Here is a 13600-nt window from a genome sequence, read left to right on the forward strand (position 1 = left end):
AGAAGTTAACGTTTCAAGCCTCAGACGTTCCAAAATGCCTCAATACGTCGAGCTAAACAAGGAGATGCTACTCGACGCCCTCGATGAGATAGAAGAACGGAGAGATCAAGCCCTACTGCGCATCCAGAATTACCAACATCAGATTGAGAGCTACTATAACAAAAAGGTCCGAGCCCGACCTTTAGAACTCGGTGATCTCGTCATGCGCAAAGTGTTTGAAAACACTAAAGAGCTTAACGCCGGTAAACTCGGCGCCAGGTGGGAAGGACCATACAAAATCATCAAAGTTGTTAAACCTGGCGTATACCGACTCCAAACCTCGCGCGGAGAAGAAGTCCCGCGATCATGGAACTCAATGCATCTTCGACGTTTCTACTCGTAGAAGTATCACCCTAAAAAAAAAAAAAAAAAAAAAAAAAAAAAAAAAAAAAAAAAACCGAGTAGATGCACCCCCGTGGTCACTTCTACTCGACCGAGTAAATGCGCCATCAACAGTCACTTTTACTCGGGAGAAAAACGAACTACGAATGGCTTGATCCTCAACCGAGGTACGTAGGCAGCCTTAACAGGTCCAGCTGTAACAAAAAAAACAGAGTAGATGCACCCCCGTGGTCACTTCTACTCGACCGAGTAAATGCGCCATCAACAGTCACTTTTACTCGGGAAAAACGAACTACGAATGGCTTGATCCTCAACCGAGGTACGTAGGCAGCCTTAACAGGTCCAGCTGTAACAAAACCAAAGTCGAAACCTTGCCTAGGTCTCAATTGAACAAACAATGACTTTCACATCATGATTCCCGTGCCTCCAGCAGAGGATACGCGGACACTCACGCTCCCTTTCTCGCAGCTATGTCCTGATCAGACACTTGGCTCCAGGACCTTAACAGTCACGGTTCACCTATGCCCAAGCATTGAACCGACTAAACAAGAGTGAATCTCTGCCTTTTCTCGACTAACGAGTAACGGCTTAGCTACCCGATTGCTTAATTGTCACTGAGGAAACGGACGGAAGGACCTTTCACTCTCATACTCAATTCTTTGTTATCGACTTTTGGACAACTCCAAATCGAAACATGATGATAGCCGAGTAAAACCAACTACCGGTTCATCACTTGTCTATTTGCAACAATTAAGGATATGAAAATCTTATGTTTCAAAACACAACAGATTAATGAAAATGCTTAAGAGTTGCAAATACTGACAAGTAACACAAAATGGAAAGAGTTTTAAAAAGTACAACAACAAGGTCTATCAAGACCACCGATGAAAGCATCCTAAATATAACATACAACAAGATCAGACCACAACATCTTGGTCGTCTCTACTCGGGTCGAGCGCTTCGGTCGTTTCCCGTTCAACGACTTGATCACCAAGGCCTTCAACCGGAGCAGGAGGGTCGGAAACTGGCAGGATCGGGTCCACCTCTTCAGCAAGCGCCGGCGATGACCTGGTCTCCTCCTCGCCCACTTCGTCCCCTTCTCGCTCCTCAGATGAAGAAACTAAGACCGGATCTTCAGCGGCTACATCCCCCGTGTCTGTTTGAATCGCGTCCCCGGTCTCCTCGGGTTCGCTCCCGTCAAGGCGCTCCTCGACGGTATTTCCTTCGGGAACGACGGTACGCTCCGATAAAGCAGAAGTAATGTCAACCATCGGCTCATCGATCGGATCTTCAGTCGCCTCGCGGGAAGTGATCAACTGGGAGGCAGACTCGTGGCCAATCAGACCAACATTAGATCCATACGGGTCAAGTACCCCCATAAGCTCTTCATTCACAAATCGAGAAGGAAGGTTGAGAGGAGAGAGAGCAAAGTCATCATCAGAGAACGGCTCGAGGTAAAGATTGGCGACTTCAGCTTCATACATCTTCTCCTGCTCCGAGAAGATGTTAATCATACTCGGCGGAATCGCCACCCCGCTATCTCTAATCATCTCGAGGCACTTTTTGGTTCCTGAAGCCTGCCCGTACAGGTTCTTGGCCTTCTCTCGCGCCATGACGCGATCCAGATAGCCCTTCACTTTACCTATACAGCGAGTAGACTTGTCCGCCATAGCCGTCTGGACCTTGATCCTCTCACGGGTGACCTCCTGAACCCTAGAATCCCTCAGACGTTGCCTCTCTTTGACCAGCGTCCCGACGACAGCGTCCCTCTCTTCCTCGAGTTCAGCCTTCTCCTTCTCGAGGGAAGCGACCAATCGCTCTAAGCGGGTTTTCTCGCGGAGAGCGTCCTTCTTCGCAAGACGGTCAGACTTCAGCTTGTCCTCCAACTCCTCAAATTTAACTCGGAGGACCTCTTTCTCTTTGGCCGCTTTGTCGCCGGCCTTTTTGTTCTCAGCGCGTAACCTCTCGATTACGCTCAATCTTGTCCGTGCGAGTTTATCCGAGGCGCCCAGCTGGACCATCGTCTGCTTCAGGGTGCTATCGTACTTCTCCACGAGGTAATTCACGCTCCCGTCGCTCTGCGTGAAGCATTAAAAACTTAGAAAAATTTTAAGGAAGAAAAAGGGAAATAGGAGAAAAGCGAGTTTACCCGTCTGCCCGCCATAGCCGCGTCAATATACTCCTTTTTGAAGTATAAGTCCTCGACCGGCGGCAACTCCTTGGTCCCACCACGGATCTGGCGAGTCAGTTCAGCACACCGAAGTGGATTCAGGACCAACGGAGTCGCCTCATCGTAAAGGAACTCTACGCGGTCCGGAAAGCGAACTCCTCCTCCCGTCTTCCGCGGAAGCGAACCTCCGCTTCCCGCACCGGTCTCCCTCGCAGAAGACGAAGGGGCTCCCTTACTCGACGGAGATTCACCCCGAGATCCATCTCCGACTTCGGTAGCCGTTTCTCCACTTCTGGAAGGAATCTCGGGAGCTGAAGTCCCATCGTCTTCCGCGGCTTTCTTCTTCGATTTCTTCTTGGGACGCTCCTCAGGCGATCCCCGAGTAGAACCGGCTGGATCGTCTTTTTCCGCATCATCATCCCTTGCGGCAGCTGAGGTTTCCCTAGCCTCAACAGAAGCCTCCTCGCGAGACCTTTTCTTGCTCCCTTTTTTCTTCTTCTTCTTAGCCGCGGCTTCAGTGACATTGGCAGAAGATGGCGCCACTTCCAAAGGGACACTCCCGTCCTTGGCTTTGGCCTTGTTGACCTTGTTGGTTTTCTTCTTTGGGGAACTCTGAGCTGGCGGCTCGGAGTTCGCATCTCCGTCTACGGGAACAGGCCTGGCCTCCGAGGCGCCGGCAGAAGACGGTGTCGTCGAGAGCATTTGAAGTTTCCCTTTTAACAAAGCACTCAAGTCGGGAACTCCCTCCATTTTTCTAGCTTGGTTAAGAAGTTTCTGCTGCTTCCGAGTAAATAGGGAAAGACGTGATCGGCGGGGACCGAGTACACAAGGAAGTCTCGATTCCCAATCAACTATATAAGAAAGAGAAATCAGATACGAAGACTACAGAAAGATTCAAGAGCATCTCTCTAATGTAAACAGCCACTTTACCTCTGGCGATCCTAGCTTGTTGTCGACGTATCCACTCCCGACTAAGATCCGGCCACCTGAGATGACTGTGCGTCGCGATCAGTTGAGCGGTTTCAAAGAACTTCTCGGGATAGGCGATCGTATTGGGATGACGAACTGCGAAAGAAAAAGGGAACATCAGAACCGTCGATCAGAATACGAGTAAACAGACAAATCTCTACCAAGTTGCTGATTCCATAAAACGCGATAATCGTCCCCCGGCGGCTCCTCGAAGGCATGCTCGTCGGACTTAACGAAGAAATATGCGCGTTGCCAATCCTGCGTCTTGTTGGGATGACCGGTCAAAACGTTGTAACTCGCTCTCATCTTTACCGAGAAGATCCCGTTAGGCTCCGCCTTCGTAAAAGTTAGCTCCTCAAATACTCTCACGCTCATCGAAACATCCATCTCCGCGGCCATAACCATCAACATGACGGCTATGCGCAGCGACCCGTTCAGCAGCTGGGAAATGGCGATATCCCGACGAAACGCGTAAGACGTGATTAGTCTGGGGATTGGGAACCAGAGCTTCGTCTGATCCTTGAAGTAGGATTCATACACGCATTGGTAACCAACCGGTGGCGACCACGGCCGCTGTTCAGCCGAAGGAATAATGAAGGTGACTCCGGCGCCACCACACTCTCTCAGCAATCTCTTCACGGTCTCGTGGGAAGAGCAGGAACCGAAAACGTTTCCCCATGATTGAACTCGCGGGTCGCGTAACGCTTCGGGAGGCAGCGAAGGTAGTTCTTCGAAAATCCCGCCAGGGTGATAAATCACAGGACGGCAGTCTACTTCGTCGAACGGAACACTTCTCGGGGCGGGAAGACGGTCTGACTGGTCGATGCGACCCCTTCGATGAGCCCGTCTCCTAGGCCTTACGACAAGGCTAGGCGCTTCAGAACCACTCGCCTCCCTATCCTCGTTCACAACGTTTTCTTCGGCTTCTTCGCGAAATTGTCTGTGGGCGTCAGCGACCAGAAGGCGCTGGGAAAGGCTCATATTCTCCGTATCCCGCAGAGCATCACGATGGATTATGTCGAAATCCTCCAACGGACTCCCGTCTGCATCCCTAGCCGGGCTTGGCGAGGTAGCTATGTCTTTCCCTTTTTCTTCGCGCGATAGCCGATTCCCTGGAGCCATATCCTTTCTACTCGGGGGAACGACTAAACTAGCTAGACCACTAGCAAAAAAACCCTACGCTACGGAAGGCTTATCTAGAGAGAGAAAATAAAAGTAGAGAGAAGGGAGAGAAAGTGGAGTACCTGAGCTTGCAGAGAAGAATGACGAAAGCGAAGGAGAGACGCCTATTTATAGCAAAAACGAGGCGCACCCTTCGAAGCGTCATCATTAGGTCTACAAAGGCCTAAATGGGCTTCAAAGGCCGCCTAAATGCCCAAAAACCTACTCGCGACGGTTCGGTTTCTCGCCCAAACCGGCTTTCAATCAAGAAACCGGACCAAAATTAATCTCCGGTTCTGGCCCGAACCAACTCAACAGAGTTAACCATCCAAAGACCGCTTGGGCTCTTCATTCGAGGAGTTTACCTCCCGAGTAAAGCATAACGCATCGTGAGAAGACACAACACGGAGCGACCAGATGCGGTACGCGACTAAAACCACACACCGATAAAACGAGCCATCGTCAACATTAGGTCCTATTATATGAACGAACCCGACCCACAAATTCACTGAGACCGACAAGCCGCTCACAAGTGAACTGGGGGGGGACTTATTGTAGGAGATGGATTACATCCCTCCACAAGGCCCATCATATAACAGGCCCTAGCCCGACAAGGTCGATCGAGCTTAGTCGGCTTAGCGGCTAGAAACGTCAGCTCGACCCTAGAGTATTTTAAGCCGGTCAGCTGAGCCGATCAGCTATACTCGGCTCGGACGAAATAGTATCGAGGCCCACATACTCGGCCTTTGGGCGACAAGGCCCAAAGGATAGGCGCGATTAGGGCATCACGCGCGAGGGTACTATAAGAAAGGAGGAGGAGGCAACGAGAGGGGGGACTTTTGACAAATCACACACTAAGCGGCTAGATTTAGGGTTTCCTAATCATCTCTTTGATCTTGTCGTTTAAACCTCTGATCTTGTCTCCTTACCTTTGATCAGTCTTGTAACTCATTGTTTTGATTCTAATAAAAACGTCTTTAGTCACCCCATTTTCTAAGTTCTTCGTTCTAATCAACCGAATCCTGTACAAACATTCTTGTGGAATGCTAAAACTCCCCGACCACGAACCGCGTGAACCATTAGACGGGCCGAGACCAAGGTCCAGCCCACGAATCGTATCGAGCTTATAAGACCAAGAACCTGACCCCTGGTCAGAAAAGGACAAGTTCCTCTTTACTTCTTGTTTTTGTTTTTGTGGTGGTTGTAACAAGTTGAGTCTAGCCTCGGGTCCGTACAGCTTCATAGCGGCTTCATCGTAAGCCATGGCGGCTTGGACTGAGGTATTGAAAGTGCCGAGCCAGAGGCGGGTGCCACGGTTAGGCTCACGGATCTCAGCGACCCATTTACCCCAAGTCCGTTGCCTAACTCCACGGAAAGTGCATGTGGCGTTCTCAGGACCGCCTTTACCTTTCATACAACCTTTTCGAGACCTTCCCATGTTTCGTTTCTTTGCCGGAGGTTGCTCTTCCATGGTGTGTTCTTTGAGAGTTGGATATTTTCAGTTTCGATCTAGACTAACTAAATTTGTAACGAGTACGTACGTATAAATACTAAAGTGAAACCTGAGGCGTATGTTTATATGTATTCATGGATACGTCAGGAGTATATGTATTCTTACGTGGCATTTGTATGAATGTCTACGTGTGTTTATGTATACTAAGGAATCTCGTTTTGTTTATTCAAATGGCTCTGTGTTACAAGAAAGCGACCCCGACCACTGCTTTGATGATGAGACAAGTTTTCTTTCGAAAGCCTTATATGCTTTTTTTTTTGTCAACAGCTTTATATGCTTAAAACGTGATTTTAAAACCTTTTCGACAGATGAATTTAGACTTTTTCAATATAGACATTTAAATTTCGATCATAGATAATGTAGTATAAATGTATAATTCACCAGGCCAACAAAAATATCTATATTATAGAATAATTTACCTGAATGACGCTGTCGCTTCCAGCATTTCTCATCATTCTTATTTAAGTTAAATTTCAATGTATTAAATTAACAGTTATTTACAGTGAGTATAGAGTTATAAGAACATACATTCTTATAGTATTATAATAAATAACTATACTGTATATGTTTTATTTGATATACTTTTTGGTTAATTTTTACCTTTTTTTTATTACAAGTTAATCTAGAAGTCCTGAACATGTTTGGTCTGATGTTAAAAAGAACGAAAAATAAGCAAACCATTAATAGTTACAGTTTCTTTCTACGGACTAATACAGTATTTTGGGTTTTTATGAACTTTTAATATTTATTTCTACTTTTAAATTTCCGTACTGGTTACGATTCTGTGATTTTCGTTTTCTGGTTTGACTTGGTGATAAGTTTCACCGGTTTTGTTCCAAACAGTTTTCCCGTTATGTTTCTGGATAGGTATAACAATTTAGATAAAAATAACAAAAATCAGGGACAAAATATATACTATAATGCGAAAATGGAATATGTCGTACTTGTGTCGCACGTGTCAAGACGAAGGATGGTCTGGCAAGCGACTCAGAACACATGGCTCAACCATTCGTTAGGTGCTTCGGCTCGAAGTACCTATAATTCTACCACTACTTATTAAAGTCCTCTATTCATCATTTTCTTATTAAATAAAGAGAGAGTCCTTGTAAATTTACTACAAATCGGCCATCGGCTTCTTAAAATGCATGGGGAAGAAGTGTGAAGTTAACGGGAGAGAAAAGAACAAGTGTAAGATAGTTAGAGCCTAAGACGTGGTAAGTGTAGGGATGAGTGTCACTCTTACATAGTTGAAGATGCGACACTTGTTTTCTTCTGCTCCCTTGCTTCTTGGAACTGATAAAATCGCATGGAAACAATAACCTTAAAAACTCAGAAAGATTTATCTGTATGTTACTTTCAAATTAATGTATATATATATATGTGTGTGTATATTAGGCTTTGGGACCACATTGATTGATTGTTTCCAAATTATATATTTTCCCCTCAATATATCCTGTAAGAATAAGACATTGGTCGACATATAAAAGAAATTAAACAGAGCTTTAAGCTTATAAAACTTACGTGCATACGCTATGCTCTAACTCAAACCAAAATCAATCTAACTTTATATATAACCCGATTGATCTGATCCAACATGGAATCAGATTTATGCAGTGATAATATGCATAAACTATGACAGAATATTGATTAAATAAATCTTACATTCGTTCAAAAAATATGACAGAATTAACTGGAAGTGTAATTGCCGCGGGGGGGGGGGGGGGGAATTAACTGAAAGTGTAGTTACCGGGGGGGGGGGGGGGGGGGGGGGGGGAAATCTCTAATTAGTGCTATTGAAAAAGATGTACATAGTTTGGGTTGAAGAGTTGGAAAAAGGGGGTTAAATGTGTAATTATTTAACTGATCTAGTGGTTAAAGGTTTACAAGTGTGAGTAGTTCTGCGGGTATCGTAGTGATTAGTCCTTGAGCTTAAAAAGCTTTTAGGATCATATTACAGTTATTAAAAAAATGTAATTATTTTCAAAAAAATTCTTTTTAGGATCATATTACAGTTATTAAAAAAATGTAATTATTTTCAAAAAAATTCTCTATGATATTTTTTTTAAAGTTTTTGTTACAAAAATAGTATTCAATAAAAAAAATGACCACTATAAATTTTATTAAAAAGTAAAAATGAACTTTGGGTTAACTAATATAAATTTAGAGTTTAGAAGTGAGCGATGAGATTTTGGATATAAATTTCAAATTTTAAAAGTATAAAGTAAATATTACAATTTTCAAAATAAAAAAGGATTATTAAAATCATTTTTTTAAACGTTATTTTTGTGACAAAAACTTAAAAATAACTATTTGAGAGAATTTTCTTGTTTTCAAGTATATGTGGGAGATTTATTTAATACACGTTGGAAATTAATCCGAAGACTTGGAAGATTATTCCTCAAGTCGTTGATGCTTAGAATTAGTGATCAAGTGCCATCATCACTCATCAGCCACTTGCAAAAGCCCCACTACGCGTTTCCACTTTCCACACTTAAAGATTATATATGTATCAATGAGTAATTTTCATATCAAGCCACAAAAGTGAATACAAGTTGGTCTTGAATCTTTCTTTTTAATTTAAAAGGTTCTCCATTTGCTAGCCTATTTGCTCTATAGTATGATTGTAGATACTCTACATGGTTATCATTGCAAAACATAGTAAGACCAAATACATTTAACTAACTTGGCTGTTGTCGGAAGGACAAAGATACGACCTCAACTTTGACCCAAGCTTTTGTCTGAGTTTGAAACTTGCCATCGAAAGGGACTTTAAGTCTTTAATAAAACACTCCGAAAGAAGTTTCTTAGGCAGCCTCCCTCGTGCTATTTAAGCATATAAGACTTTGCTATGCCAAAAAAAACTACAAAGTCAGAGAAGTTTTGAGAGTCTATAAGAGACAAAAGCTGCTATATATCTCTCATAAGTGAGACAAACACTTTTACCAATCAAAAAACTAATGGCCCTTTCACCAATTCTCGTTCCTCTCCTTCTCATACCGATCTTTCTCGGTTCGGTTTTCGCCATTTCACCACTCAAAACCGATACACTGAAACCGGGACAGCAGCTCAGAGACTGGGAGCAGCTGATCTCTGCCGGTGAGGCCTTCACTCTCCGGTTCTTTACACCTAGAGAATCATCAACCTTCTTACTTGGTTCAGGCGCTGGTCTTAGGTATATTTGTATCTGGTCTCAAAGTCGTCCAGTTTGGGTGGGTAACCCAACCGAACCAGTTTCTGATTCATCTGGTTCTCTATCCATTGATACCAATGGTGCTCTCAAGATCACAAGGGCAAATGCTTCTCCAATCATGGTGAGCCCACATCTTTCCTTGGCTGGTAACGTCTCCGCCACTTTACTCGACTCTGGAAACTTCGTGATCCGAGATGCAGGACGAGGAGGAGGAGGAGGACCGGGTCGGATTCTATGGCAAAGCTTTGACCATCCCACCAATATATTACTTCCAGGGATGAAGATTGGGTTTAACCTAAAAACCAAGAAAGAAATTTCGGTAACTTCCTGGACAAGTAACCAAGTCCCAACCCCAGGAGCATTCAGACTAGGTCTAGACCCTTCAGGAGCTAACCAGCTACTCGTCTGGCGCCACGGTGAAATCTACTGGTCCAGCGGAATATTGACAAACAACGGAAGCTCTCAACTAACCTTAGAGCTATCCAGAAGATACATTGATTATGAGTTCAAATTCCATTCAGACAAGCACACGAACTACTTCAGTTACTCAGTCAAGAAAACTAAAGGCTCAGTCTCTTCCAGCTGGTTCTTGGACACTCTAGGCCAAATCACTGTTACAAACAGCCTCAGGAGCAACACATGCGCCAGGGGGACTTCTGAAAACAATGGACCGTGCAGGAAGGATTTGAAGAGCAGTTCAGCTATCTGCATCGCAGAGAAGCCAACGGCGTGTAGGAAAGGGTCAGAGTATTTCGAACCGAGAAGAGGATACATGATGGATAATGCTTATTATGGTGATGGTTTGAGCTCCGGCATAAGTGACTGCCATGGAAGCTGCTGGAGAAACTGTTCTTGCATAGCTTTTCAAAGCCTTCCTAGAGGACGATGCCATTATTGGGGAAAAGGGTCAACGTTTGTGCCTTATGATAACTTCAACGTCGACCTAGTATTAATAGTGTATGTTCTAGATTCTGAAAAGTGATGTGTGGTTTGTAAGAGTAATTATGTAACCAGACTAATATCAATAAAGGGCTTTAACTTATCAAGAAACTAAATAATGAAGCAGTGATCTGTCCAAATGTTAGCAAAGAAAAGAATTCTTGAGTATCAATGATCTGTACAAATGTGAGTAAAGAGAGGAGACAGTGGGACATGGTGATAAAGAAAGAACAAAGCTACAAGAATCTATAACAATCTTAAGACATAACTACAAAAAGTCAAATCATATGGCTCTGTTTGATTCTGCAAGTTACAATGGTGACAAATTTTTCTCAGGTGTCAGCACATGAAACATATGGACTTTGATCTTGATGTTTCACGACGGTCTTCTAAACCTTTCAAGAACCATCTGATGGCGAGGTGCTCTGAAGCATAAGTCATGTAGGCAGCTAAAACTATGGCTACACCCACCATTAGACCCAACCTGCTCAATATGTAAATAAAGGATGAAACAAGTTAAAATGTGGGCTGAACAGTAACAAAAACCATTCTCAGCAAGTTTATTAAGAAGATTACCTCACGAATAAAGCGGTGATCCCTAATATATAAGGCAAAGAAACAGCAGCAATAGATAGAAACACCATCCCTAATCCATAATACAATGTAGTCACGTCACAAGACACACCTCCTCTTTGATGACCTGTTAATACCAAAACAAAACAACTTTGTAGAGAATGGTAAGAATATCTAGGCTTATCATTATCTTCTTATTGCCGTACCTTTTCCGGAATCATCCAAGGACGATGATTCTGTATGAACTGCTATTTTCTTTCCGTGTTGATGCACCAGAAGCAAGAAGCAACCAAACAAAAGAAAGAAGATTGTAAAAGTCCATTCATATACCAAGATCAAGCCAGTCCACGGCATGATTTGCCTCGGCACGATCAGAAAGGAAACTCCAACGGATATGAGGACAGCGGTAAAACAGACTACAACTGAAACGGCGCCTAAGTGCTGAGGAACCTTTGACTGTGAGTTGCCACTGTGGAGCTGTTAGACATAAAACAATACATGATGTTCAAATGAGATAAAAACATTAAAAAAAAAAAACAAACTCAAAAATAACAATTTGATGATGATTAAACTCACTTGATGGCTAGGATTCATGGTGGAAAATGTAGAAACACCATTATAACCAAGTGTTCTATTAGATCTAATTTTGTAATAAATATATCTTAATTGACTCCACAATGAACCCTCATAACCCTGAAAGAGAAACAAATGGGAAAATTAATGTGTAATCCAAAGAGTAAAAATGAAATTACAATCCAAGAAGGATGAATGTAGCAGAGGTGAAGGCAACAACAACAAAGAGAGTCTTAAACCTGAATGGATCGGTAAATGCAGAACAAAAGCGCACAAAGAGGTAACAAGAAGAGGAATTTGACAACGAGTTCATCATTTCGGTTTTTGCCACCTCCAGTTCCAGGAAGAGTTTCCTCAAGTGTTACCCTAATGCTCTGAAAATGATTACGGTGACATCAGAGTTAATACTCAGTTAGTAGAAAGAGACCTCAAAAAATCAAAGAGAAGAAGAAGACTTACATGCCAGGCATCAACTGGCTTCACAAGCCACGCTGTCCACCAGTCCCAAGGCTTGAGAGGGCCTAGTGTGTAGTGAATCACATGAAGTTTACTGTCATCAACCATCCACTGCAGAAAAAAAAACTTAAAACAGATTAAAATCCATTCCTGAAATTAACATAGAATAATGAAGACAGAACCAAAGGCTAAGTACACAATCTTGTTTCCTAATCGAGAAAGGCAAAACATACCTTATTAGCAAGCATATAAAGACCAACATCAGCATTATATAACGTCGAAAGCCTCTCCATATCAGGAACTGGTCTAGCTTTCAACGCTTCAGGGCTTAAACTAGGATCGAACACACGAGCATTTTGAAAATCTGGATAGTAAGAATTCAAGAACCCTTGGTCTCCTCCGGTGTAAGAAGACAAAGTCTTCACTTTTCTCATCATGTCATTAAATAGAGCTTGGGACGGTTCAACAACCATGACACCAGAGTTCAACCTCTCGGAGTGCTTCAAGTTAGCGCAGAACTTCGAGCATTTGAACAGATCGTCAATGTTCTTTACCACAATGGTATCAGCATCAAGATACACAACTACACAAAAACACAAAAAGCTTTAAAATTCAAAGTTCTTAAATAAAAACACCAAAAGACTTTACCTTTCTTGTAATCTGTCATGTTAAAGATCTTGAGCTTTGTGTAAACACCCCAGAACCTTGTAGGATGAACTTGGTTTGGGTTCGCTAGTAAACTGATCTTCTCCACTTTCCATCCATCAGCCTGTTAGTATCAAAAATTCAACAAAGTAATGAAAAAGACAAGATTTTTTTAAAGCTAAAACTTCGTTGTAAATTTCAACAAACCTTGAGAAGCTTCTTGGAGTAATCTGAGACGCCATCAGAGACCAAAGCGACCATGTCTTTGTCGGATCCAGTGTCACGTATCGATTTGCCTAATACTCTGACTCCTAATAAGAACTCATCACCGTATAAGAGTGTCACGTAAGCTTCCTTGCTTGATTCAGATCCAAACGAACCCTTGGAAAGGAGCAAGATTGAGAAGAGGAGAACACAGAGACTCGCCTTGTCTCTCAACATAGTAATAATCATTCGGATCTAACTTTCAGGGAGAGACTTGGATTAAACAAGATCTTAATTTAAGGAAAGTATACGTTTGAAAAGTAGATTTTTTGAAACTTCTTCGTTGTTATGTTTGTTCCTCCTTTGCTGTTCTGTCTCTGTCTGAGACTTCTCTTTATTCCTTTCGCCGCCGTCGTTTTAGAAACCGTAACATGTTCTAGATATTCATTCAATACTTCCTCCGTGTAGAGCAATGTTTTTTTTTGTTAAAAATTAAATGTTATTTATGAATTTAGTGCAATTTTATTTCTAACTAAACTAATTAAAATAATAAATACAATAAATTTTTAATTAGATAGAAACAAACAGTTTAAAATTTTTTGTAGAAAACTTTAGAACATCTCATTTAAAATTAATAAATTAGTAGAACCTGATGTTGTTTCCATATCCGGTCGGTGATGTAATATTTATAAATGATGTAAAGGGGTGGAGATTTTCGTATTAATAGTCAAGAATAAACAAGCTCGGTCAATTACAAGAACTAAAGATGCTCGTCTAAACAGTTCGTCTAAACAAATATCTTTCTATTTTATGGTTTGAGGTCGTC

At 42.6% G+C, this 13600-nt stretch overlaps 4 protein-coding genes across 4 annotated transcripts; 1 reads left to right on the plus strand and 3 right to left on the minus strand.

The window, feature by feature from the left end:
• Positions 1-1298: 1298 nt before the first annotated feature.
• Positions 1299-5024, minus strand: LOC111215596 (meiosis-specific protein ASY2-like). Its single transcript, XM_048764953.1, has 4 exons — positions 3682-5024; positions 3482-3616; positions 2531-3402; positions 1299-2459 (listed from the first exon to the last, which is right to left on the minus strand). Exons 1-4 carry the CDS (start codon positions 4640-4642, stop codon positions 1299-1301), a joined length of 3129 nt encoding a protein of 1042 aa, XP_048620910.1. The 5' UTR covers positions 4643-5024.
• Positions 5025-5522: 498 nt separating this feature from the next.
• On the minus strand, positions 5523-7591 carry LOC106443180 (dehydration-responsive element-binding protein 2G-like). Its single transcript, XM_048771264.1, has one exon. It carries the CDS (start codon positions 6150-6152, stop codon positions 5607-5609), a length of 546 nt encoding a protein of 181 aa, XP_048627221.1. The 5' UTR covers positions 6153-7591; the 3' UTR covers positions 5523-5606.
• Positions 7592-9006: 1415 nt separating this feature from the next.
• On the plus strand, positions 9007-10426 carry LOC106433876 (G-type lectin S-receptor-like serine/threonine-protein kinase At1g67520). The gene has a single exon (XM_013874717.3). It carries the CDS (start codon positions 9152-9154, stop codon positions 10364-10366), a length of 1215 nt encoding a protein of 404 aa, XP_013730171.2. The 5' UTR covers positions 9007-9151; the 3' UTR covers positions 10367-10426.
• Positions 10427-10463: 37 nt separating this feature from the next.
• Positions 10464-13190, minus strand: LOC106386583 (inositol phosphorylceramide glucuronosyltransferase 1). The gene is made up of 9 exons (XM_013826418.3): positions 12778-13190; positions 12574-12694; positions 12159-12508; positions 11929-12036; positions 11709-11843; positions 11473-11589; positions 11103-11373; positions 10900-11023; positions 10464-10807 (listed from the first exon to the last, which is right to left on the minus strand). Exons 1-9 carry the CDS (start codon positions 13021-13023, stop codon positions 10663-10665), a joined length of 1617 nt encoding a protein of 538 aa, XP_013681872.2. The 5' UTR covers positions 13024-13190; the 3' UTR covers positions 10464-10662.
• Positions 13191-13600: the final 410 nt, after the last annotated feature.

This window comes from Brassica napus, chromosome A3 (assembly GCF_020379485.1).
Source record: "Brassica napus cultivar Da-Ae chromosome A3, Da-Ae, whole genome shotgun sequence".
Lineage (NCBI taxonomy): Eukaryota > Viridiplantae > Streptophyta > Magnoliopsida > Brassicales > Brassicaceae > Brassica > Brassica napus.